This window comes from Pleurodeles waltl, chromosome 6, assembly GCF_031143425.1.
Source record: "Pleurodeles waltl isolate 20211129_DDA chromosome 6, aPleWal1.hap1.20221129, whole genome shotgun sequence".
Lineage (NCBI taxonomy): Eukaryota > Metazoa > Chordata > Amphibia > Caudata > Salamandridae > Pleurodeles > Pleurodeles waltl.
Genome location: NC_090445.1, coordinates 1,094,376,745 through 1,094,404,309, shown reverse-complemented (window position 1 = coordinate 1,094,404,309; position 27,565 = coordinate 1,094,376,745). Strand labels below are relative to the sequence as shown.

General features: G+C 42.2%; 1 protein-coding gene across 1 annotated transcript in view; it reads right to left on the bottom strand.

Moving 5' to 3' along the window:
- LOC138300599 (L-threonine ammonia-lyase-like) overlaps window positions 1-25,642 on the bottom strand; it is a 168,845-nt gene extending 143,203 nt beyond the window's left edge. The window contains exons 1-2 of the mRNA XM_069240192.1: window positions 25,422-25,642; window positions 17,214-17,240 (exon numbers count right to left, since the gene is read on the bottom strand). Coding sequence (XP_069096293.1) covers window positions 17,214-17,240; window positions 25,422-25,522 — 128 coding nt within the window. The 5' untranslated portion in view covers window positions 25,523-25,642. The remainder of the gene's footprint in view (window positions 1-17,213; window positions 17,241-25,421) is intronic.
- Window positions 25,643-27,565: the final 1,923 nt, after the last annotated feature.

Sequence of the window (27,565 nt, the reverse complement as noted above, 5' to 3'; positions counted from 1 at the left end):
GAAAGGTTCATAAGGGAAGCAACAGGAGCAAAAATCACCAGCTGGAGCAAGGAGACACTAACCGGAGTGATTGTCGTAAGGAACTCTTGGACCTGAGTTGGTTCACCCTGTTATCAGCTTAATTTTACATTCTATTCATTTTTGCTAAGCTGCTTTTAGCAATAACATTAACACACATTTCCTGCGTGATATTATTTTGGGAAATGTGGTATGAGTTGCTTGTTTAGTTAGCCTTTGCGTGACATGCAATCAGTACTTTCTTTTCAAGGCTAGAAACACTATGCACAAAATCGTAGTTCTTATGTTGCCCGTTCGAGAGACAGCTTCTAACATCTAGCCACAGCATTGCATCAGAAGCACCAATGCTGTGTTCAACATTAAGCTTCCTGAGAGGATAGCTACACCACAGGACATTTCTTGACACTGTCTTCAGTTATGGGTTGGGGCTAATCCTTTAGAGAGGGATTAAGAAGAAGGGTACACCGCTATGCTAACAGCGTAGACTTAGGGTTGGGCAGGAAACTCCATAACCTCTAGAACACCTAGAACAATATTGACCATGGTTAGATTGTTTATCTTTTTACCATGTTTGTGATGCTGATTACTTTGCTTTGCTTCATCTGCCTAATTATCGTAGCTCACTCTCTTTATGCCAGATTGCAATTGTTAACCGTATTGAAAACGTATCTTGCATCTCTTTGCGTTTAGCCTTGGCATATATGAGTAATACCACAAAAGCGTAAAATCTGTTTCCATGACTTCCCTGGAGAGTCATAGGGCCTGATTCTAACTTTGGAGGACGGTGTTAAACCGTCCCAAAAGTGGCGGATATACCACCTACCGTATTACGAGTTCCATAGGATATAATGGACTCGTAATACGGTAGGTGGTATATCCGCCACTTTTGGGACGGTTTAACACCGTCCTCCAAAGTTAGAATCAGGCCCATAGTGTCATGTCGAGGTTGACATAATTACCTTGCGCCTGGGAGGTTTAGGGATTTGGGTGAAGCACTGTGAACGAGCCAGGAATTGGGCCGACAGTAACTGATGGTGTGAATGGACTCAGTCTCCTACATTCTGAAGTTCTGCCATCCTAGATACTTAGTCCTATTATCTCAGTAGGAACTGTAAAATTGATGATACACAAGGAGGAGTAAGGAGACACCAGCAGGAGTGAGGATACACAAGTAGGATAAAAAAGATGATAGATAAAAAAGTACATAAAGTGTCATTGTCACATGAATCACTTTACATTGATTCAATATTGCACCAAAGTAAACCTAAACTGGCTACCAGTAAGTGGAAGACAAGTAGATAGAAATATGTGACTACCTAGAGGAATACATCACAAGTTGGCTGTGCACTATTACATGGTGTACCAGTACTTCAACAATGTGTTATGGCAGCTGTAGTTCAAATTATTGACAACTTTGGAAGTAATGGGATTTATATTTCAGCAGATGGGATATCACCGTTGTGAGGGAGTAACCCATCTGCCGAAATCCAAATCAGACCCTTAGTTATTCTGCAGTTCAGTTAACTCACATTTCTTATCACAATTATTTTAGCAGTCAAGTACTTGCTCAGTCAGCACTGGAAATCTCCTGGCATGTGTTTCATAGCTGTTAAGATTCTCAGGCCTTTGATGTTTAAATAGTTTCAAGATTGATTTACTCTTTTAGCATATTGAAAGGTTTTTATTTATAGATCTGAAAAGACTAACAGCCAGGCCGAATGCAGCATATACATTTACCCAAATCATTCAATAAAAGACTCAGTAAGCTTCTTTAATTCCCAGTGCTTGTTCATAGTTTCATAAATGTAGAGTGCTCTTAAAAATATTCACCCCTACTAAGAAAGTGAATATTGTGTTTTTGCATGCTTCAGTACTTTCTCTTTCACTAACTAATTGTGAAAAATGGTGTGCTAGTGTCATTTTTATTTAGCATTTGCATAGGACACACTATGTCATTATTATGGCAATGGCATTACTGTGGCATTATGCTACTTTTCAAAAGATGTGAGATACCTATTCTGACTAATTCACAATAATTCCTCCCTTTTGACTGGGTGATCCCTTTCCTGAATGCTTGAATTTACTTGCACGAAGGCATATTCTTTACTGCACCAGAAATGTCTGACATATCCTCAGACGCCCACCATGTACTTATATTTAATAAGTCTTAAATTACTTATTCTGGCATTATTATCTAGATACTTCAAAATGACCTGTACCTGCTGTAGGTGATTAGTTTGCAAACCTACACTAGAGGTGGCCTGTGCCTAATACTGCTTTACTTTCACTTTAGGCTTCATGCTCTGAACTCTCATCATCTGGGTTTCAAACATCTCAACAAGATTAGTTTTACTAGCAATATATATATTTTCAATTTCATAGCCACTCTTAAAGAACCACATCCTTGTCTTATATCTCTAAAATGTTTTCCCATTGAAACATTCCACATTTCGGATCTAGATCAATATCTTCCCTTGGAACCTTTCAGTTCATTCAAGGGTACTGCATTCCTCTGTCTCTAACAGATGCAATCTGCTTTTACAACTTCATCCCTTTGAAATCTCCCAACTAAAATCTCCCATCCTCCATGCCTCTTACTCCTGGACAACATACTATATTCAAGTCCTACCTCTCTCGCCTGAAACAATCCCCTAAACCGGGTTCTCACACAACCCCAGTCTCCCAATACAAAAGGAGCAGCACACCCATAATCTTCAACATCTGACCCGAAAACAAGAATTGCATGAATTCAGATCATTCCACTTCTACTCACAGTCTTCTATTTACATAGGAAGAAGTCTGACATGTCACTTGTTCTCTGTACTGAAAGTGAGACATTTATATAAGAGATTTCTGTGCAAGCTATGTATTCAGAGGCTCAGGTCGACTCTCCGTCTACCATCTCCAGCCATGAGCGCTAGTTCTAGCTGGGTGGGTTTCTTTGTGCTATTGATGATCTGCTACCTACCAACTGTGCTCTGACCTGCATCTTTTTATTTTTAGACAGCTCCCAGTCCTGGCTGCTGGGTCCATCTCCCGTGTTTTCTCCCTTTAAATCATAATAGCAGTTCATTGATGCAGCAATATTTTTCACAGTGTGACATTGCACCATACCTGTCTTTTCCAAAATTTAGTTTTTCTCAAACTCTGACTTCTTGGAATGATAACATAACATAACAGCTATACAGCTTCCTGCTCCTGTTGAGGTGAGATGAATTTGACACTATGGCCCTCATTCTGACCTTGGCGGGCGGCGGAGGCCGCCCGCCAAAGTCCCGCCGTCAGGTTACCGTTCCGCGGTCGAAAGACCGCGGCGGTAATTCTGACTTTCCCGCTGGGCTGGCGGGCGGTCTCCTTCAGACCGCCCGCCAGCCCAGCGGGAAAGAGGCTTCCACGATGAAGCCGGCTCGGAATCGAGCCGGCGGAGTGGAAGCTGTGCGACGGGTGCAGTTGCACCCGTCGCGTATTTCACTGTCTGCGCAGCAGACAGTGAAATACATGTAGGGGCCCTCTTACGGGGGCCCCTGCAATGCCCATGCCAGTGGCATGGGCACTGCAGGGGCCCCCAGGGGCCCCGCGACCCCCCCTACCGCCATCCGGATCTCGGCGGTCCGACCGCCGGGATCTGGATGGCGGTAGGGGGGGTCAGAATCCCCGCGGCGGTGCAGCAAGCTGCGCCGCCGCGGAGGATTCAATGGGGCCGCGGTACACTGGCGGGACCCCGCCAGTGGTGCCGGTCCGACCGCGGCTTTACCGCCGCGGTCGGAATCCCCATTGGAGCACCGCCGGCTTGTCGGCGGTGCTCCCGCGGTCCTCCGCCCTGGCGGTCAAAGACCGCCAGGGTCAGAATGAGGGCCTATGTTCTCTACTTCATCCTTTGCCCGCTCCGAAGAGTGCATTTACCATGCCTGGTACTGGATCCCCCAAACCCTGGACCCCATTGTCTTCCAGGCTGATCATCCTGCCAGACCCGAATAGGTCTGCCACGTTATCACCTGTTTGTGAGCTGATTCCGTTACAAATCATTATTTAGCCCCAATTTGAGTGGGCCGCGAAGTTTATGGCACAGTGAGATGTGCCAAATGCATAGTCTTGTATTACAAGTCAAAAGTCGAAGGGAGATATATATTCTGGAAAATCTACATTTTGTATGCAAATAAGAAGCACCTTAACTAAAGAGGGTCCAGAAATTCTTCACAGCACAATGAAAACATGAGGGGCTGAGCTTCACACAGCACTTGTACAGTGAAGGGAAGGCTTATCATGTGAACCTCGAAATGTGTATTTTGTAAGAGAACACCGATTCCAGTACCAGTTGTGGCAGTCTCAATGGCAGGACTGCTTATAGATGTCCATCTAGCAGTGAATCATGCATAACACAAGGAAACCCCCAGGAATAGGACCTTTTTACTGCACTACGACCAATATTTATACTTTTTTAGTGCTGCATTTGCGTACTTTTTTGATGCAAAAGCAGCGCAAACTTCCAAAATACAATTGTATATTGGAAGTTTGCGCCGATTTTGCGTCAAAAAACGACACAAACGCGGCGCTAAAAAGGTATAAATATGGGCCTAAATGTTTTACGTTTTGCTTATTGTACAGTGGGTCAAAACACGGAGGGAGACTATCATGTTGAGGCTGGGTAGGAAAAGATGTAGAGTGATGAGAGGTAAACAAAAACCATGAAAAATGCATTCAAACACAGGCATGCACAAGTACGTTCAGCCCATTTGGGCCCTGTCTCTGTGAAGTCTACTTCTTTCAATTCATCATTTGTATGTGCCCTATTTTTTATTCCCCAAGTCTGGGGGTGCTGCCTGGCACAGCATATTAATATTTGAGAATGAAAAAACAGCAGCACCGCAAAGGTTTGGAATAAGAGCCGGTGCAAAGGTGTAGATAGCACAGTAGAGACATGTTGCACAGAGACATGACACTAATACTATGAGCCTGATTCATTAATGTAACTTGCACTTTTCAGTAATTTACACTTTGGAGTAAGTTTACTACTTTTCAGCATTCACAAACTGTAAGTGTAAATTTACTACAAAAGTGTAACTGACATGTCTCCAACCTCTGTGTAAAGCAATTGGCTTACTCTTGTGTGGGGTGGGGGTGATTGCCCTTGCTAAACCCCTCCCCTACTCTCACTAAACCCCTCTTACTTCTCCCTAATCTCATTGCATTTTGTAGTATGTCTGCTCCTTTTTCCACCCACTCCCTCCTATCTTTACTCCTAAAACATATACTTACTTGTGCAGAGACTCCGTAGTTGGGTAAGAGAACTCCTCGTGCATGAGTGTAGGTAATGCTGAGGCAAAAACTTGCAGTTTGTGGTATTAAAAGTCATGCAGCAAAGTCCACTTTGTGAATTAGGCCCTATGTGTGCATTTATCCCTGCATTGTTTGCATGAATTAGAATACTGAGGACAGAACTGTTGATTTTGCCAGTGCTTGTTTAAAGCTATGTAATGACAGGATGGGGTTGTTTACATTGAGATACAAGGTAACTATTTAATTTTGGCTGCCAGGAATGTGCTTCAATTTCTGTAGCCTCCTCAGCAAAAACCTTAAGGTACACCCAGTTCTTGTGGATGCTTTAAATCAAGAATGCTCTTCTGGCAGCAAGTTTCCCTTTAGGGGTTCTATATTCTAGAAAACCTCTAATCTGTCTCACTGATTTTAGATCTGCTATCAAGTCTTTGATAATATCCAACCTTTATTACCAGAACTAGGTATTGGCCAACCCACCCACCAAATGCGATATTTCTGTGGGGCAATTATATATAGTGGGCAGATAGGTTGGCCTCCTGACCTATGAGGCTTAGGGCCAGATGCAGGAAACTATTTGTGAGTTGCAAACGGCAAAAAATGCTGTTTGCGAGTCGGAAATTCCAGTTTCCAATGCAGAAATGCATATTGCGAGTCGGGACCGACTCGCAATATGCATTTCAGAATCGCAAATAGGAAGGGGTGTTCTCTTCCTATTTGCGATTCGGAGTGGTATGCAATACCATTTACGACTGCATATGCGGTCGCAAAGGGTGTCGCAGTTACCATCCACTTCAAGTGGATGGTAACCCACTCGCAAAATTCCTTTAAGGAAAACGGGCTACACTTAAAAAAAAAAAAAAATGCTTTATTTAAAAGCAGTCACGAACATGGAGGTCTGCTGACTACAGCAGGCCTCCATGTTTGCGAGTGCCTAGACTCGCTATGGGGCCGCAATTTGCGACCCACCTCATTAATATTAATGAGGTGGGTCATTGCGACCCCATAGCGACTCGCAGACGGCGTCTGAGACACCGTTCTGCATACCAATTTGCGAGTTGCAAATTGCGAGTCGCAGGGACTCGCAATTTGCAAGTCGCAAATTGGCTTTTTGCTACATCTGGCCCTTAACCACATAACCCTAGTGCTGCTGCCCACCTGCATGCAATGAAGAGTGTCCTGCCTCGCGTATAAGGCAATTAATTCATTTTTCCACCCTGGTTTATTTAGGTCAGAAATTTAAGGTATATTACGTGGTGGAAAGAAATAAAGACAGAGTCACAATAACAGACATTAACTATTTTAATTGTTGAAAATAACATGAAACTTTCTTTATCTTTATATTTATATAGAACTGAGGGTTGTATCAGGGAACCAGCTTCAAGGACGCTAGGATTGAGCACAACTAACTGCTCTTTCATAAGCCTCTGAAACCTCGGTTATGTCAGGTTTTTTTGCGATTGTGAAATTAACCTGCTTGCCTTTGTCCTCTATATTTTTATCGTTTAAATCCTGCATGTTTCATGCTGCTAATTGAGTCTTGTAAGACATACTCATTATTTTGATATTTTGAATTAGTACTCTGCGTTCCCAATGGATTATTTTGGAACTGGCTTTTTTTAACAGCATCGTTTAGTGGAGCTATACAGTGCCTAACACAATCTTTGAATGGATCACCCCTTATACAGTATCTAAAATAAAATAAAATATTAATAAGTGGATTCTTTCAACCAGGGACATTATGAAGAAAGCACCAATGAAAAAAAGAAATCAGACTGCCATTCTTGTGGCCTCATAGCTCCGTATGTCCACATGCGGGGTCTATCAGCTCTTCTAAGAGCCGGCGACTATAGTGAAGGTTCAGCTCTTCCAAGTGAAAGTGAAAGAGAGGAAGCACATCTGAAAAGTGGCATTGAACTGCAAATCCTATTAAAATGTCCACATCCAAGACCATGACCTACTCCCCAACAATCATTTTTTTAATTCACAAAGGGGAAAGGGAAGGCGAAGTGGAATACCACCAGCAGCTTGGGGGTTGATAAAATGTCAATGTTTTACAGCCAGATTTCAGTTACAAAACATAGATACCTATGGGTCTGATTCAGTGATTGGAAAGAACACTTACAGCACACCCCTTCCAGGTACCAAACTGGTATCTATTTTGATCCCTAAATGGAGATATGTACATAACAAACAGCAGAAAACTGCCAAAAACACCAAATCAGAACATGTGTGACCATTACAGTGATTCATACATCTGGCCCCTAGTTCCAGTTTCTTTGAAGGTAATACCTTGCTCCTTCCCGAGCAGCCTTCAAAGGGGTGTATTCATAGGCCCCTAGCGCCACAGGAGCATCACTTTTTGTGGCTTAATGTCACCTTGTAAATACATCCCCTTCACACGCAGCACTGTGAGAGCAATGGCTGTTGCTGTTGCTGTGCCACAGCAACCCCATTGCATTTTGACATTGCCTCAGATTGATGAAATTTCGTAAACCTGAGGCAACGCCAAAATCTAATGCCACCCCAGTGGTGGCATTAGCAGGGCGCAACGAAGAGAAATACTTTTATTCCTCCTCTTTTCTTGTTTTTTCTATGAGTGCTGCATTCTGCACCACGCATGGAAAGAGTAACATTCCAGAAATGATTCTTTATGTGCGGGAAGGTGCCCCTTCCTGCACATAAACAATCATTTGAAAATGTCACTTTGGTACTTCTGTGTGTGCTGCACTGCGCAGCACACACGGAAGTGCCAAAGCACCATTAGTGATTGTTTATGTGCAGGAAGGGACACCTTCCCGCACATAAACAATCACACCCCTCAACGCAGACATCCTTGCACGATGGCACAATGATGCCTGCGTTGGCAGCTAAATTTAGTGCCAGCGCAGGGGACAACACAGGGGTGCGCCGTATTCACTTAAATATCTAAAGTGACGCATCGCTGCCATTTTTTCGGCACCACCATGCTGCGCCACTTTTCCATAAATCTTGCCCTACATTTTGCTCATGCCTGAATGGGACTGATTCTCGTAATCATTGCATTGCTATGGCTAATGTCACAAAGCTGAAGAATATGCATCTCCCTAAGACGATATGCATCTCAGATATACCCACAAGTGTTATTTTCAGAGAAATGTTGTTATCCAATTTCATCTCTCCCACAGTGGATATCTTTATTCTGTAGAGATACAAAAAACTGCTTCAAAACAGAAAGTAAGGATCAACGGAAGGAAGAAGTGTTTTAGCAAAGACTTGTACTAACATTTGAAAATTGTCTCAGACAAAATCAATTGAAGTGTGCATATCTAACTTCAGTTCTGTGCCTCCAACACCATTTATTTTTGTGTCTCATACTACCCTTTCAGAATAAACATCTCCTTCAATGTCAGACGTAATGGCCAGAATTTCTATATATTCAAGTAATTCAAAAAAGACAACCTGCCAAATTATCTGCTTGCACACAATCCTAAATTGAAATAAATCAGTTAATACCTAATGAATAACTTCGTAGTGGTAGCTTTGATTAGGTATCAAACAGGTTAACATAGATGCATTAAATCACATCTCGCTCAAAGAGCTCACCATATTTTAAAGGAATCTACAATCGTTGTTCTTGTTAAGTTTACTTTTAAGCACTCAAAAGGAAACATGATTCATTAACACACTGTTATACTCTCAAACCAAATGAGAGTGAAAGGCTTTCAAGCTCACTTGGCAAAATATGATGAAGCTCGCAAAATATGAAATATCTAAATATTGTCAGAGACAAAAACGAACTAATTCAAAAATCAAATAAAAAGTATTCCTAGCTACATGAAAAAAACTTTTTTTGCTACAGTAATAATACTAGGTTACCTATTGCCTTCAGCACCCTCCCTCTTTTATAAAAAATACTCTAAAAAGATCTAAAGATTTGCAGAAAAAAACATCCAATCCAACATGTCTTTATACAAAAACATTTTTTTACACCACGAGCTTCCCTAATGCTCATTCCATAAATGGTCTACGATTAATCAAATTAACCCATGCTGCTAAATACTCTTGGCCCGATTTCACCTTCTTCATCCTCTGATGACTCGATTCCAGAAATCTAGAAGGTGACTTCACTAGGTTTCACAGTAAATATCATGCTTTCCTTTTTCCCTTGCACCAATAAACTTGTTCAATTATCAAATTTCTATATTCACTCACGAAAGAAAATTAAGAACCTTCTATGCACAGGGCAACTAAAAATAGCAGCACACCCGCTCTCTCATCTGAACTTTGGAAATGTGATCCCAGCCAGCATCCTGCCATCCTCCCTTGCACCTCTTGAAGCAGTCTTTCAACACAAGAAGTGGCACACATAGCAAGACCTGGCTCGAATAGAGCAAGAAAACTTGACATCGCCCTAATTTTAAAAGTCTTACATTGGTTACTATTAGAAGCAAGCATCAAGTTTAAAATCATCGGCCTTATGACCAAGGCCATCCATCTGAAACACTCATCATATCTGGCCAACATACTCACTTTCACAGGCAGACAACGGGGTGTAGCATGAAAGACTCTCTACAAACATACCTTAAGCAACGAAGCACTCCTAGGAAAAAAGGTATATTTTCAGTATGTACTTAGATCTACATACTCTTTTGAAGCTCACTTAACTCTTCCATTCTTGAGACATCAACAGACTCCCCCATCCTGTTAACACATGATAAACACATCTTTTTAACTAAGAAAATAAATGCACTCCTCACCCCTCTAGATCCTAGACATACAATTATATTTTGCCCTAATATTAAGGTATCAGTTTTGGATTTGTGATGTATTTATTGAGCGCCATATAAAGTGCATTGAAAGCATTGGCTCGTGGTCAATCAAGCTGTAACTTGATTAACATGACTCTAAAAAATTGTTAAATAAATAAAATAAAATAAAACTGCTTTGTCGTAAACCCATGCACGAACACTAATTGTCAACACATTTCTGGCTCACCAAGGGCCTTATTTATACTTTTTGGTGCAAAACTGCACTAACGCAGTTTTGTACCAAAAAGTTTTGCACCGGCTTGCACCATTTTTTAGCACCAGCTGGGCACCATATTTATGGAATGGTGCAAGCCGATGCAAAGGGTAGGCTAGCTTAAAAAAAAATGACATTAGGCAGGTTTGAGTCAAATTAAATGATTCTGACCAGATTAGCATCATTTTCTGACACTAAGGGGCATATTTATACTCTGTTTGCACAGAATTAGCATCATTTTTTTTTAACTCTAATTCAGTGCAAAACTAACTCCATATTTATACCTTGGTGCTAGACCCGTCTAGCGCCAAATTTATGGAGTTGAAGTCATTTTTTGGAAGTGGAAACCTACCTTCCCTTAATAAGATGCAAGGTAGGCATTCCCGTGCAAAAAATGACTCTATGGCCTTACCGCCATATTTATACTCCCATGCAAAAATGGTGCAAGGGAGGGAGGAGGGGTCAAAAAAGATTGCCCCATTTTTTAAAGCCTGGGTCAGGGCAGGCGTTAGAGGACCTGTGGGACTATTCCCATGGTGGAACACCATGGAATCTGCCCACTGGTGCCCTCCCCAGGCCCCAGGTGCAACCCCACCCACACCAGAGGGACTGCGGAGGATGGGGGACCCCGTCCCAGGTAAGTACAGGTAAGATTGCATTTAGTTTTTTTTTTTTTAAGTGCCATAGGGGGCCCTGAAAGGGCCCTCATACATGGCACAGGGTGCAATGGCCATGCCCAGGGGACCCCTGTCCTCTGTGCTGGCCATTGGGGTGGTGGGCATGACTCCTGCCTTTTCTAAGGCAGGAGTCATGTGGCATGGTAGGTTTAGCACCATAAAATGACGCTAATCTGGTTAGAGTCATTTTTTTTACTCTAACCTGCCTAAAGTAATTTTTTGGTGCTAAACCCTCTTCTTCTATACTGCCAGCCCCACCCGACTAAAGTCTTTTTTTTTTACTCTAGCCTACCCTTTGCACTGGCTTGCATCATTCCATAAATATGGTGCCCAGCTGGTGCACAGAAATGGTGCAAGCCGGTGCTAAACATTTTGGTGCAAAACTGAGTTAGTGCAGTTTTGTAGCAAAAAGTATAAATAGGGGCCAATATTTTGTAAGTTTGCGCCACTTTTGCGTCAAAAAATGACATTAATGCACGACAAAAAAAGTATAAATCAGAGCCTTGGTGCTAGATGAGTCTAGCACCAAAGTATAAATATGGAGTTAGATTTGCACCGAATCAGAGTAAAAAACATTACGCTAAATCGGTGCAAACAGAGTATAAATATGCCGCAGAGTATAAATATGCCCCTAAATATGGCGTTAAGGCCATAGAGTCATTTTTTGCACGGGAACGCCTACCTTGCATCTCATTAGGGCAAGGTAGGTATCCGTTTTCAAAAAATTACTTTAACTAAATAAATTTGGCGCTAGAGGGGTCTAGCACCAAAGTATAAATATGGAGTTAGTTGTGCACCGAATTAGAGTAAAAAAAATTACACTAATTCAGTGCAAACAGAGTATAAATATGCCCCCAAATGTTATACTCCCTACTACCTTGAGTGGTTGAATACTGCAGCATTCCCTCAATTAATAGCATTTGTTGTACCAGAAACACTGCACAAACTAATCAGTAGTACATAGATTATATGTGTAGAGTTAGGTGTGTTGAAGGTGGTGTAAGGGGGAATGTGAGTGAAGATGAAGACAATGAGGTAACTGATATTGAGTGTCCCTTATCTATTAGCTTAGGGGGAGCAGGTATGTGTGTATAAGGGGATAGACCCCTGTAGTTTTATAAACACCTTACTTTCATGAGCGTTCTCCAACCAGGAGGATTGTAGGAGGCCTGTTGGATACTAGTTGAATGTGAACTAGGGGCCAGATGTAGCAAAGGGTTTGCGCTTCGCAAACTGCGAAAATCGCCGTTTGCGAGGCGCAAAAGCCTCTTTGCTATTCAGCAATGCATATTGCGAGTCGGGAACGACTCGCAATATGCATTTCAGAATCGCAAATAGGAAGGGGTGTTCCCTTCCTATTTGCGATTCGGAGTGGAATGCAATTCCATTTGCGACCGCATATGCGGTCGTAAATGGAGTCGCAGTTACCATCCACTTGAAGTGGATGGTAACCCACTCGCAAATTGGAAGGGGTCCCCATGGGACCCCTTCCATTTTGTGAATGGACCCACAAATATTTTTTCAGGGCAGGGAGTGGTCCAAGGGACCACTCCCTGCCCTGAAAAAATACCGAAACTAAAGGTTTCGGTTTTTTTTTTTAAGTGCAGCTCGTTTTCCTTTAAGGAAAACGGGCTACACTTAAAAAAAAAAAAACTGCTTTATTTAAAAGCAGTCACGAACATGGAGGTCTGCTGACTACAGCAGGCCTCCATGTTTGCGAGTGCCTATAGTCGCTATGGGGCCGCAATTTGCGACCCACCTCATTAATATTAATGAGGTGGGTCATTGCGACCCCATAGCGACTCGCAGACGGTGTCTGAGACACCGTTCTGCATACCAATTTGCGAGTTGCAAATTACGAGTCGCAGGGACTCGCAATTTGCAAGTCGCAAATTGGCGTTTTGCTACATCTGGCCCTAGATCTTTAATTCACTAAGTAACATATGCCAAATATAACTGATTCATCACTGAGAACGGTGCTTATAAAAGACACTTTCTAATCTTCGCTTTTCTCAGGTCAGCACCTTGCCCCCTCAATCAAATCACAATTAATATTTCTAATTTTTAGGGTGATTGACAAGCAGCTGAAACAAATGGTTACTGCATTACATACTTTTTCAAGCCCAGTAAGAGGCCTACATACTAATACCTACAGATGGGAAATACAAGAGAAATATGGGAAAGGGGATCCTCGCAGTAGTTCAACACACAATTATGGGGCTCTTTACTCTCTCATATGTCACAGACATCCATTGGCCTGGGGCTGAATGGGGACTCTTAAGGCTGCTAGGGATTGCATTATGCCCCTGGATCTTCAAAGCTAACTTTGATTTATCTGTATAATGAGCTTCACTGGGAAGTTGGCTGGGCAGCTCTAGAAATAAAAAGAATCAAAGTCTGCAATTGATCAAGCTTTCAGACATTACATTTTTTTTGTTCTTTTCTCTTTGTGCTTTTAAACTATGCAACATTTTTTACTGATGCCATCACTTGTGGCTTGATAATTTTATATTAATCATACACACAATACAAGTCATATTCCTTGTTATTCTTCTCATATTTAAACCTTCACTCTACCCTTACCTGTATTTTAGAGCGTGTACTTTAACCCTGCCCCATCCTTTAATCTAGCCTTCTCACCTTTTACCTCTAACCTCTCTCCTTTAACTCACACCCTCGCACCTTTTATTCCTAAACTTCCACTTGTATTCACATCATCTCACCAGAGTCCCACTCCTCTGAACGTAATCTCCCAATTATCACCTTTAAATCCAACCCTACCGCCCTTAATCTTACATCTTTAACCACTGCCCTCATAGACTTATAACCCAACCTCACTCATCCCTTCTTGCTGCCTTTCCTCAGTAATCCCATGAATACACTGCTATTGTCTTTGTGCTACTTGTATTGCAAAGGATCTCATGCTCTATGACAATTCAAATTACAGGTAACCTAAAAAAATAAAAGGAAGGTGTTCCACTGATGCTTGAATAAGATACAATCTTTCTTTTCCCCCGATTTTTATGTCTTTCTTTTCTTCTCATTAATACTGAGGTCTTCAGCTCTAGTGTACGGAGGCTGCAATCAATTTTGGTTTTCAGAATATTAACATGAGATAAATGTCCAGGCTGTGAAAATTAATACAAATGAATACGTATTCAGGTCGAGCCTAGTAGACAGTGCATGCGCTGTCTGTCGTGAATCATCTTGTGGCCTTACCAAGAACAGAGAAGGGCGTTGAGCCCACCCGTTGCTTACGATTGGTTGTCTTTCCTGTCAGTCTCATTTGCTGCTTCCTTTTTGAGTCCCAGCCTGTCAATTTTATGTTTGTCTCTTCCAAGGAGCATTGCCTCTCTACCATCTGTACGTTTACCCAGAGTCTGTCCTCGCTGCCTGAGAACTATGTTTTTCTTTTTGTGTAATAATTCCATGGGAGTTCATGTGTTTCCCATCTCTCTCCAATGTGTTTTCTTTTCCCTAAGCTGGAACAATGCACACAAAGAGTTTTTGTTTCCACTTTGTTCACGGTGTTTCAACTATATTCTTGCTTTGTAAGTTTCCATCTTCCTTTAGAACAATGTTGATATTCATACGCACATGCCAGAGCACTCTCTTGTTTCCGCTTTAAAACTGTTTGAATGTCTGTGCGCTGCGTGTTGTTACTTTAAAGACTGCTTAAACAGGTGTTTATACTTAGTTCGGCCCCTTTAGTTTGTTCTCTCTGTTTAAAGGTTCACACTTTAAGGTGGTTTTCTCTCTCTGCTGACCATATGGAGTCCCATACTTGTAACCAGACCCTTTAATTCCGCTCCCTCCTGCTGGTCTTGAGACATGCTGGTAGCAATGCTTTTTGAATCACGCACGCTCTTTGTTTTCAGCACAGCTCTCCGGTGTTACAAGATGGCAAATGCGGGCATTACAGGAAGGTTATGTCGGCCACAGAAATCCTGACATTTAGAGCATGCACTTTTAATAACCTTAGCACTGACACGGGCCATCCGACTGGAAAACAAGCCCTCGGGTCCAGTGAAGGGATTTGGAGGTTTGCCAACACGCGGTTACATTGAGAAAACGTTTTTACTAAGTGTCCCCTGGCAACATAATCTCATACTGCACCAGGTAAACACTTTTATTAGGAATTTAAGTGAACCCGAATTGCCCCTTACACCTTCTAAAGAAAGTCAAACGTTTTGGAATGAATGCAACATAAATTGTGAAGTGTAGACATCATGTTTATATAAAAATATTTTCTATATCAAGGGTCTCCAACCTTTTCTGTAATAAGAGCTACTTATGGTGAAAGAGAACCATCCTGATCTATTATCGTCATTAGGGTTGTAATAGTGACCGAAACAGACGAGTATACATTAGTGGCCACCATACGAAGGATTACCTCGGAGCATCAGGCTCGATTGCCAGCAGTAGTGTAATAAATGCTTAATCAATATGAAATGCCTTTATATGGATGATAAATAACACCCATTGCTGCAATGCCACAGGCCAAGTTAATAACAGTAATCATTTTGCTGAATGCCACATGATTTATCACTCAAATATCAGTGTGAGTTCTGAAAATACATGCATTTTCATCTCGAATAAATATTTTTCAATTTAGTATAAATATATTAGTTCAACAAACACTTTTAATTTAGTAGGCCTGGCTGCTTGCAGGAGAGCTACTTCCAAGTAGGTGGAGAGCTATCAGTAGCTCATGAACCTCTCTTTGGAGAACCCTGTTCCATATGTTCTAGCAGAGTGAACATGGACAACTGTATATCTCCCTTACGTATAATACTGTGACTTGTATACACCAGAGTCCTTGATTAAAAGGTTAAGATGTCCTTAGTTAAAAAAAGAAAACAAGCAAAAACATTTGGAACACTTGATAGTGGAATATTTTTTCTAAGCCTTAGTTTTCACTCACCAATCAGTAGTCTTCTCTGTACTAGTCTGCTGGAGCACTCATTCCTGATTTGCTTTAGAGCAGCAAAAAAGTAATTTTGCACTGTCAGCCTTTCTAAATGTCGGACATATTGCCCCATCACCAGAGTAATCTGTGCATTGACGACATTTGCTTTTTTACTGATGTAAGTTACAGTAAAATATTATCATCCTTACAGTGAAAAGATAAAAAATAGACTGTTTACCAAAGAAGGAAGGTGCAAGTTACTCAGTGAAAATAGTCGGAATTCTCTTGGTGGTGTAAAACATATGGTGTATGCCCATTGTTATCAATGTACTCAATGCATACACTGTATTCGATCAGGCCCCTTTCATCCTTCATACTCTGCTGGTGCATGGCCTATCACAGCAGGTGTACTACAACTTCGTGCTTCTGTTACTTTGGCACTTGGGAGTGAGAGAAGTCATTTCCATTGTGTTTTTTTTTTTCATTTGCATGTACTGTGACTGCTTTCTATAATTGTGATTGATTTGCTGTAGTTTCCTTAATATTGCTTTATCTTTTGTTCATTTGTATGCACTTTGCCCATATTTACTTTATTTTGTGCAAGTAGATGCAGTAAGAGGCTGCTTTTGGTCTTGTTATTCTTTTTCGGTCTCACCTATAGTCTACATTAGCTGTCTAGCAAGACCTAGAGACAGACACACATTCTCTCTCTATAGTTTTCTCTCTCTGTCTTTCCCTTCCTTTCAGCCATTGGCTACTGTGGAGAAGCTGGCTTTAGACACTAGGTCACAGGGTCATCCATCAACCCACAGCAAGTTGCAGACATGAGCTACTTAAAAAAAAAGTTCAAATGCATGGCATGGTTTAGGGCTATATTTTGTATCCCTATACATGGAAAGGTAACTGTCAAGTGCTACTGAGCTGCTCACGTTTACATGCTCTTGTATATATTTTTTAAATTAAAAATATTTACCTTTTTGACACAGAAATCGCTGAGTGGTACATTAAACATGGATGCCAATGCACAATGCTGCATGCATTAAGACACATATGCTGTCTTGGAATGGTCTACAATATTGCTGCGTACATGCACTTGGATACAATTCATTGGTACTTTATGACATATGTTCTGATGTGCCAAGAACTTTAAAACAACCACTATTAAATCCAATGGTTAGAACTCTCCTTTAAAAACAAGACCTATTGGCTTTACCAGTGTTTTATTTAACATTACCCCTATGATGCTTCACGTTTTTATCACTATTTATCACTATTTAAAACGCTTTATTCTCCCACACAAGCATGCCCATAGAATCTGAACGAAGACCTACTGTTCTGCAGGCGGCTTCTCCGAATAGCTAGAAAACAAAACAGAAAAGATACACGTCAGAGATAAAGTTAGACATGTCAGGGTCGCAGACAAATTGTAATGTGTATTCTGGGAAATTTCTGTATTTCAATCAAGTCAGTACTTTCGGCCTTTCTCAGTTTTTATTTTGGAAATTATCCTTCTGTGAATATGCTCATAATTTATTTTTTATGAGGGACAACTGGAAAGCTAAACTTCCTTGGAAATGTTGCAGTACAGACGGCATTTCTTTGCTATTTCTGTTCTGACCCGCACTTTCCCAGCCGAAAAGGAGGCCTTGTCAGTGCTTGCAAAATTAGTCTGGCGCCTAGAGCAGTTTGTTATCCGGAGCTAAACTGCCAGTGATAGAATGAGCCTTCCAACTGTATGTTCCCTCCACACGGTGTGGAAAAAGAGATGTCTGATGTTTTAAGTGTTGTGTAAGGGTTTGTAAAACGCCTCTAATATGAGGTGCCCAGGACTAGAGTGGAAGCCCCGATTATTTCTCGGTTTGATTTCTTTTAATTAAAGTTGGTTTTCTAAATTTGGAGCATGGCCACACTTGGTGCTGTAGAGACTACATATTTTACCTCAGATTGACTGCCCCTGCCTTCCCATGACCGCGGATTAGAGGCCAAATTGGGAAGATGGGCCTTTACAGATGGACGTATGGAGGTATTAACATATTAAGAACCTATTGTGGTCTCGTGGTACTGCCAACCAATCTTCTCTGTCACTGAATGCCTACCGATAACTTTACGTGTGTCTCATGTCTCTTGCCTCACTTATTAGACTGGTTTTGGTCACTTATTGCAAACCCGACTGCACATTCAGGCACCTAACTTCGCACTAACTAAACCGGAATGAAGTTTGCACGCTAATCAGTCTGCAATGCATCTAGGTAATCTGCTAGTTAACGAACCCATTGGCTACATTCCTATTAACACATTTGGTTGTAACTTTCAGAAAACAATCTCACTGCACACTCACTAATTAGTCTGTCTTTATTCTCACTCATCCTTGGTGTGGTAAGTAGCCAGGGGGGACATGTACTCACTCACCAGCCTACCCGTGTGCCCAATAAGCAGGGTGATTGTATGCTCTTAGGCCAGTCTGACTGTACGCTCACCAGGGCCGGCTCTAGGGGGGTGCGACCGGTGCCACTACACCGGGTGCTGACTTTAGGTGTGGGTGCCATGTTTCAAGGTATATAATGGCTTTAAAAGCACCTGCTGCGGGTTCTTTGCCTCCAGCAGATTTCAGGCAGCAATAAATATGTCGAGTGATTAGTGTTCTGCCTGAAAAGAAATAGGAGTTTTCTCCAGTGGACTTTAAGGTAGTGCAGAGGGTTAATATGCCTGCTGCAAATAACATACACCTTGCAGAATAAGTGCATATAATGTAAATAGGTGGGTAGATGACTACTTTTGTCAGAGAGGTCCTTTTGTTACTTGCAGTTTATAAATTAAAATTTTAATATAGAACAGTTATCTATTAACTGTCATCAAAGAACTGCATGTAAACTGCAGAGTATAAATTAGAGCTTTATGATTTTTTCCCAAGTCTAATGTTGCAAAAAGGGTTCATTTGGGTAGAAATACATTCTTATTATTAAAGTGAAGCCTGCGTTTGTGCGTCTCCAGACCAAGCACTCAATCTATACATCCCATCAGTATGGATGACGTGTGACTCTTACACCTTGTAGGCCTCTGTCATACGTAACGTTCCTATAGACTGATTTACACATGTATGATCGGGGAAACATCTTGAACAACTAGGTCTAAATCACTACTTGCCTGAACCACTACTGCTAAACAACTAAAAAGTCTCTACAACTAAGTACTGAACAACTACTGTCTGAACAACTACTGTGTCTGAATAACAATTGCCTGAACAACTAATTTTAAGGTAAGGTTTTCCTTTTGGTTTTTATGGTTTATTAGTTGTTTAGAATATATATATATATTAGTTGTTCAGGCAATTGTTATTCAGACACAGTAGTTGTTCAGACAGTAGTTGTTCAGTACTTAGTTGTAGAGACTTTTTAGTTGTTTAGCAGTAGTGGTTTAGGCTATAGTTGTTTAGGACCTAGTTGTTCTGTCACATATTCGTATGATTGATTATCTCTATGTAATGTGTGTGATTTAAAGTGCTCTGAGACCCTACACTAGTATGAGTGGTGCTATAAAACTAAGTAAATGCATCTCAGAGACAGTGGTTACGGAGACTTGATGGGCACCGTTAAAGGGTGGTAGTGAAGGGATTCATGTAGAAGGTGGTCACTAGTGTGGAATGCCAACAAACATTGTCTCACAGGGCACCACCTACACTAAGGCCTGCCCTGACGCTCACTAATGAGTCGGACTGTACATACATTATTTAGCTTTGCTCAGTGATCGATAACCCCTCTGACAGTATGTTTACTACACACTCTGATGACACGCTGGCTAACCAGTCAAGCTGTAAATTCACTGATCACTTTTGGAGTTGTTCATACTAGTCTGATTGACTGGAAGTTCATTTGTCAGACTGATTGTATTCTCACTAAAACGTCCTGACTGTATGCCCACAGGTCAGCCTGGCTGCAGTCTCACTAGCATGTATACATGAATGATGTCTAATTAATCTGCTAACCACTCATTAGTACGTGTAGTGAGAACTCTGCCTGTGTGTCCACTAACCACCTTCATGTACACTCAATAAACAAACGGACCTTAAATTTACTGACTGATCAGGATCTATTTTCAGTAAACTGTCTTGCTTAATGCTCACTAACCAGCCTAGTTGCATGCCCACTAAACTGTACATTCACAGACCAGTTTCAGCGCTCACTAAATTATCTAGAATAACATTTACTAACCAGTCTGCCTTTCCCATGTCTCATACTTGTGTCACTAACATTAAACAACTAGCCTGGCCGCATGTTCACTGATCTACTGGTAGGACCCATTTCACCATGTTGACTAGTGTTTGCCAATACGCTCACTCGCTAGCCATGCTACACACATACAAGCCAGTCTTACTCTTAGCTTACTGACACAGCTGCAGGTTACTGAACACAGTTGCTTCTTGAAACCGGTAAATTACAATTCTTGCTAAGGGACAGGGCATCAAAGCTGCTCCGGTTACTCCATTTCATGTGAAATATTTAAGTAATGCAGGTACCTTGGTATTTCTAATAAAAGATGTCCGGATTAGTGGATTTACTAATCTGTCTGACCGTACTCTCACTAATCTGTCTGACAGTAAACTCACTAGGCAGTCTGTATGTACGCTCGCTGATAACAGTGCATTTCAGTTTATTACTTTATATGGTGCCCCCCAATATGTCTGCCTGTATGAACCACCAGCCGCCAGGCAGCACCCCTAGGCTGCCTTCCCATGCCCTCGGCGTGAAGCCTCATTATGGGCTCAATCACAGGTCTTGCACAATGAGAGAAGAACGCATTTTGAAAGAGTTTATACACACATCACTCGTCTACAATAAAAACTATACAGCTTTTCATATACAAATAGAAAATACATAATGATATGGTTATAATTACATAATCCAGGTGACACCGTAAAACTAGGAAGAAAAATTTCTCTGGAATGAAAATTTGGACTCTTTCACAGCATCAATGCTTTGACCGTTTCCCGATTTGGCCTTCCACTTCTGGATAAAGCCAATTACAACTAGGTCGTCGCCCACTTTGTTTAAATTCATTATTTGTGGTGGTTAGATATCTGCTCTATAAGAGTCTCAAAGCCACAGCAGAATAAGACATACATTGGGAATTCCTGCTGTCGGCTTTTGTGGTTGCATACCACGCTCCTGTCTAGTCAAAGGAGCATCTCTACATTAAAGTTCGTGTAGTACCACCAGACACTGGTTCACTAATTCATTGCGTTCACAGGTCCAGAGAGATGTCTGTGGGTCCCATGATGCTGAACCCAACATGCTTAACAGCACTGGAAGGATGACAAGAAACCCTTTTTGCCTACTGGAGGTCAAGCCTCTGTATACTATTCGTACCTTAAACCTTTGGATTTGCGTTTTTAACGGGACAGAATGTTTCAGAGTAAAGAACTGCGAAGTTATTGAACATTTATGAGTAGAGGAGGTGAAACACCGACTTGCTGGAATTTGACCCGCAACTATGGGGTCAAATAGAAATTCCTGCAGAGAACAAATTAGTTCATTGATCCACCAGACCTGCCAGCAGGTGCAACTTCCCCCAGGACTTGAGCTGTCCTACGCCATCACCACCCCCACAACTTTCACCCAGAGCCATGCCTAGCTGTGCCACTCCCCCATTGACTGAAACTGTCACATTGGTGTCCCTACCTTCCACAGATGAAAGCAATCTCCTGCAAACTGGTCAATCTCATCCCACCACACCCTGAACGTGTGTCACTTCCCTTTCTCTATCTGTACCTCGTAGCCTACAATAGCATGCTATTTGTATTTCATGTCTGAAGATGTCACCCCCCAGAATACAACGTGTACCCAGAAATCCAGTATCCTGCTACCACTAAACAAACACATTTGTTTGAACTTGAGCAATGTTGCTACCTTCGCCAATGCAAAGATTTCCGAATACACCCAACTTTGCAGGCAAAGTAAAAAACTTAGCACATGCCTTGGAACCCACAGAGTGGATTGCTTGCCAGACCTGCCTTCATATGAGAGTAGCCCTATGTAAGGAATCTTTCCTTCTGCGTGTGGTGCAGTATTTTGTAGACTTGATTTCATGTTGTGTGCAACAGCACAAGTCCCTTTGAGCAAAGTCCTGGAGTGTTACATGAGGAAGAGAGGTGTCCACAGGGCAGACAACAAATGCAGGGCTACAGTACCGGTGCCACGGAGCAGGGGGGTGCGGTAGAACTGATCTCTACCAGGGGACTTTGCCTGGGATGGAGCTACTTTGGAGAAGCCATGTTTAGATTGATTTTCTGCAGTATCCTTTGAGAGGTGTCATAAAAAGTTTATCTATAGGAGGGACCAGTTAATAAAGGCCCCAGTATGGCACTCCGACATTATGAGTCTCTAATTCGTAGGTTACACAGTGTTCCTCTCCAGATAAATTGGACGGAGGCACACATTGAAGCATTTCTGAGTTCTATTCAAGGCTACGGATTGTTTAAGGAAGCATGCAAATAATTCTCGCACATGCATTATAGACCAGGCACCTGTGAGCCTACTCCAGTGCAGGTTACTAACAGACCCCAGCACATTAACGCCCCCAAGAGTAGATGTGGTGTTAGAAAAACAGAGGCTAACTTACATAGGGCCTGATTCTAACTTTGGAGGACGGTGTTAAACCGTCCCAAAAGTGGCGGATATACCACCTACCGTATTACGAGTTCCATAGGATATAATGGACTCGTAATACGGTAGGTGGTATATCCGCCACTTTTGGGACGGTTTAACACCGTCCTCCAAAGTTAGAATCAGGCCCATAGTCTGAAAATGTCCTTAAAGAATTATTGCCTGTAATGCAGGTGGGGACAATCTTTCCCTTCTGCATATATAAACTTCGCTCATGAGTTCTTGAAATCTACAGGAATAAAGGCATAGCACTGGTGTTCTTTTCTGGGCATTGGTCCGTTCTGCCTTTCATCTTTACATTTAATTCCTCATGCAGCACTTTGGGAGTAAGGCCGAACGCTGATGCAACTCATGCAAGTAACATGGGTTGGTTTACAGTGAAGATAGTTATCCTTATTAAACACTGTGGGTGAGCACCACAATACCAATATAGGGGCTTCATCAAGTCAATTAGGAGTATCTCCTTTTTTGGGCCCTGATCAATTGCCTCTGATCCATTAGGGACATCTGAGCAAAAAACATACTGACCATTCTGCGAACCTAAGGAACATTATTTCGAATTTGGTTCTACCAGTCAGATTTTAAGCTTGACAAGGACATCTAGATAAAATACATTTATTTTGATGTTCGTAGCTAATATTATTAGACTTTCACCATCCCTCCCCAATCTACTATTGCTCACACCAAAGAAATTCCTGAGGGCACATGTCTGTTTGTTGAAGTTTTTCACTTTATTTTGGACATGAGAAAAGATCTCCAGCAAAGAGCAGCCGTGGAGGGGCCCATAGGGCATTGCAGGCCTGCCCAACGAGGAGCACGGCCCGATGATGAAGCATGCCACCTCGGTGGGTGAGGGCCAGTGCATCCTGAAAAAGGATGCTCTGTTACCAGTTAGAAGCATAGGAACCCACAAGGTGGGTCCAGCTTCCCACGATTATCAGAACTGCACCCTTGATTCATTTGACATGATTATAGGAGGATGTGTGCTTGACCATAAATTCTTCTCAGAACCCCCTCATTTTGTGCCCATTTCCTCTGCTAGCCTAAAAACTGGAATACCAGCTCCACTCCCAAACCACTGAGGTCTTCAAGGCACAAAAACCGATATTTATACTATTTAGCATTGCATGTGCGTCGTTTTTTGACACAAAATCGGCACAAACTTACAAAATACAATTTGTAAACTGTAAAACTTCATACTTGTATAGCGCACTACTCACCTGTTAGGGTCTCAAGGTGCTGTACCCATACTGCTGTGGAACCCCTCCTGGCTTTTCCCTGTGAAGTGCCCACTCCTGAGCAACCTCCAAGGTGAAGCCAGGCATCCCAGCGCTGTTGGGGCCATTGGGAGATTAAGCAAGCTATTGCCCAGAGTGGGACCCATGAATTAGATTAGGCACCGATGCGAGAATTATCAGGTCCGAGGAAATTGAGCCCAAGACCTGCCGAGGTAGGAATTGAACCCTGGTCCCAGCCGGATTTCTGCATCAGGGTCTGCTGCTCTAGCCATTGAGCCACACTTCTCCAGGTAAGTTTGCGCTGCTTTTGCGTCAAAAAGTGACTCATCTGCGGTGTTAAAAAAGTATAAATATGGGCCAAAGTCTGGACCTCTCTCATATGAGCTCAATGGCAACTGTATTCCAGTATGAATCTGGCCTTCCATTTAAAATGTGTTCATAGATCAAAGCATATTCTCTTGGATTTATCTGTAATCATGTAGACAACACAGTATAACATGTGCTTTGTTTCCTGGATTTGTCCAAAACCTCTTTTAAGTAATCTGCCATTGCCTGATTGTAAAAGTCTACACTCTGTTGATTACAAAGTAATGTTCAGCCAGTGGGCCTTTTATTCCTGGCGAGTGAAGCACAGAGACGTTGTGACTGTGTGGGAGGCCGGTGGTTGTGAAGATCCTCAACTTGGTGATATCTAAATGCAAAGACAAAGCCCTCTACCTCAGAATTTGTTTCAGCAGACACCTCTAGCCTCCTATTTCTTTGTGGATGACAGTTCACTGACATCAAAGAGATTCACTCTAAGTATACACACTTTGATTTATCAAAAACTTCAAACTTCTTAAGAGACAAGTAAATTAATATAAATGTAATGACACAGAGGAGACAACAACTTCGGTCTTAGCATAAAGGATGCCATGTGTTTCTATAGAGGCAATCACCCTCCAGACGTGACTTGTGGGACACCACCTGGGTCGAATGAGAAAACCACTTATGTCGCTATCTATGGCTTAACATACAGAAAGCATCATCTGCCATCTGCCATCTGCCAGCCACTGCTAAACCATGTACGACCAAGAACAGACAACAACTCATCCAAGAGCTATGACAGATCTCCCCATATTAATGGCATCTCTCGAGAGAATACAACCATAGTGATCTGGGCAATAAAAGTCAGGTATTATTAATGTTTGAAAAGGGATGAACAAAGATTCTCTCCACCACAAACATAACACATGAACAGTTGAGGCAAACCCGACATTGTAATGTCTAATCTCCTCAGCATTAATGTGCATACTTTTGGGATACATGTTCTGCATGGGTAAGAACCTGTAATACATGAATGAATGTTTGAATAAAGACAATTCTAATGAGATTCAAGGTCTAACATTGGTTGAGAAGGAAACTGAGAATTACCTAAATAGAAGCACAATCAGGTAGAAGCAGATGCGGAGGAGGAGACCAACTACAGCTGCAAGGGGTGGGAGGAGCGAGGCTTTGGGGAATGGGGTTGCAGCAGGAGGGTCCTTCGACTTGGAAATTACATTGGTACGGCCCAGGATCCCAGCTGGGAGGAGGGGACCCGGCACACTAAAGGGATGTTGGGACTGGGGAGGCGGGTGCCCAGGCACCACCATTATCCAACCTTTGCCAAAAGGGGTCATTATCCTCGTCAGACTTCCTCTCCGTCCAGCCAGCTCGGTCCTTCGAGGCCTGGGAGTACCAGAACTGGGCGGCGAAGTTCATAATGTGTTGCCCCCACCCAAGGATTGTTCTTCATAAATCAAATTTATTTTCTGCTGTAAAGCTCTGGCACCGGCGTCCACCGCCCGACCCTGGGACTGGAGAAGAAAAATGGAGCGCTCAGCTATGGCCTATTTAAGGGGATTATGTCAGAAGCTGACCTGTCCCTGTCAATTTGAGTCCTGGCCCGGCTTACACAAGTGACGGCCAAAGAGCCCAGCGCTGCGAGCTTTAAGTGAGCTATTTACAGAGCCTGCAACCCTCTCTCATCGCGCGGACAGCTTGAACTCAAAAATAGGACTTCGTTTATCTTCACAACCTTTCAGCCAGCGCTCGGCACTGAGAAACGGAAGGCTGTAGCACCAGCGGCCCACATTCCTGAAACCACAGCTAGTATGTGTCTTTAACTCGCACCACATTGCATGCTGGTACTGGAAGTCCCGATTCTACTTGAAAGGCAAGCACACCTTAGAATCCACAGAATAAATTATTTATACCAAATTTGTCTCTTAAAGTATTCAAATGGATAGTCAGCGCACAAAGGTGTCACACATTGCAGGAAAAGGACTAGAGCACGGTTTGGCTGTAAGTAGTGAAAGGGTATTTTATTTTCACAGCATGAACCTGTACAGCATCAGGAAAATCATTGTCAACTTTAAACTGTCTTTACATTTTGCATAACAAACTTTGTATAAAAGTTAGAAATAATTGAGATCAACTTACATTCATTGACAAATTATCAACATAATTTACTATTTGATATCAGTTTGTAACGAGTGCATAGTCACGTTATCCTCATCATACTCAATATGATCCCGATTCTGCACACTGGTGCATAACAGGAATTTACAAAACTAGCGCCAAATAACAGGGAGAGACACTCATGGCAAAGACCAATCGCAGCCGTTCCAGGAAATGAAGTCAGTAACAACGAGGCAACCCTGGTTTAGAACTAGATGGCAAATACCTTTATAAGGCCAACCACCTTCACCTCTACCCAGCCACAAACCCGCATCAAAATAATTTTAGAACTATTCTAATCCACAAAAACAGCCTGTGACTAATATTATACTTTGGTTTTCAGTCTTTTCTGCATCCTCCTTTATCAACCATTAAAATACGCAGAAGAGTGGGTGTGCAATGGCCACTTGGCTAGGATGATCAACACAATCGAGTAAAGACAAAGAGGACTAGCAACTAGTTCCTCAGGTTTATAAGCCCCAAGCGACAACCTCAGTGCCCATCCCCTCCAAGTCTCCAGGAAATACACAACCCTTCTGCCCTCCCAAGGCGCGCCAAAGTACCAATTTGGGTTGAAATCAAACAGGTAAAAAACTTGGGAGAGGAGAACTAGTTTTACAAACATGAAATGAGCTCTCTACAAGGGAAAAATGCCATAAGCAGAAGCTGCGCTGTACTTACTGCTTGCCATAGACTTCGGACCAGGTTTACTAACTTTGCGCTAGTTTTTCATCATAAGTGACACCTGACACAGTGTCTTTGTGAGATTTATGCATCAGAAAGTTGCCTAAGTTAACATAGCATTATGTGCTACTTTGTGCTACTTTTCCCTCCTTTGTGTCAAGGGACAATACCAAGGGTGATACATGGATGTTCCCATACAACCACTCATGGGTTTTGATGCAAATGGCTATCTTCTAACATTTGCAGTCAGGGATTTGCACTAGAAATTTGCACCTCGTCAAAGATGGCATAACAGTTGAGCAACTTTCCCCCCCTTCGCTGCCAGGCCTTTTCCCCCTCAGGTGGCAGGCCTTTTTTTGGCTATTTGGGGCAGTTTGCGCTTAGGTGCTCATAGCTTTTTGTCCACATAAGCTACCCACGCCAAAATTGCATCCTTTTTCTCCCGACATCCTAGGGATTCTAGAGGTACCAAGAGTTTGTGGGTCCCCCTGAAGGAGACCAAGAAATTAGCCAAAATACAGCAAAAATGTTGTTTAAAAAAACAATGGGAAAAAAGGGTTGCAGAAGAAGGATTGTGTTTTTTTCCCCTGAAAATGGCATCAACAAAGGGTTTGTGGTGCT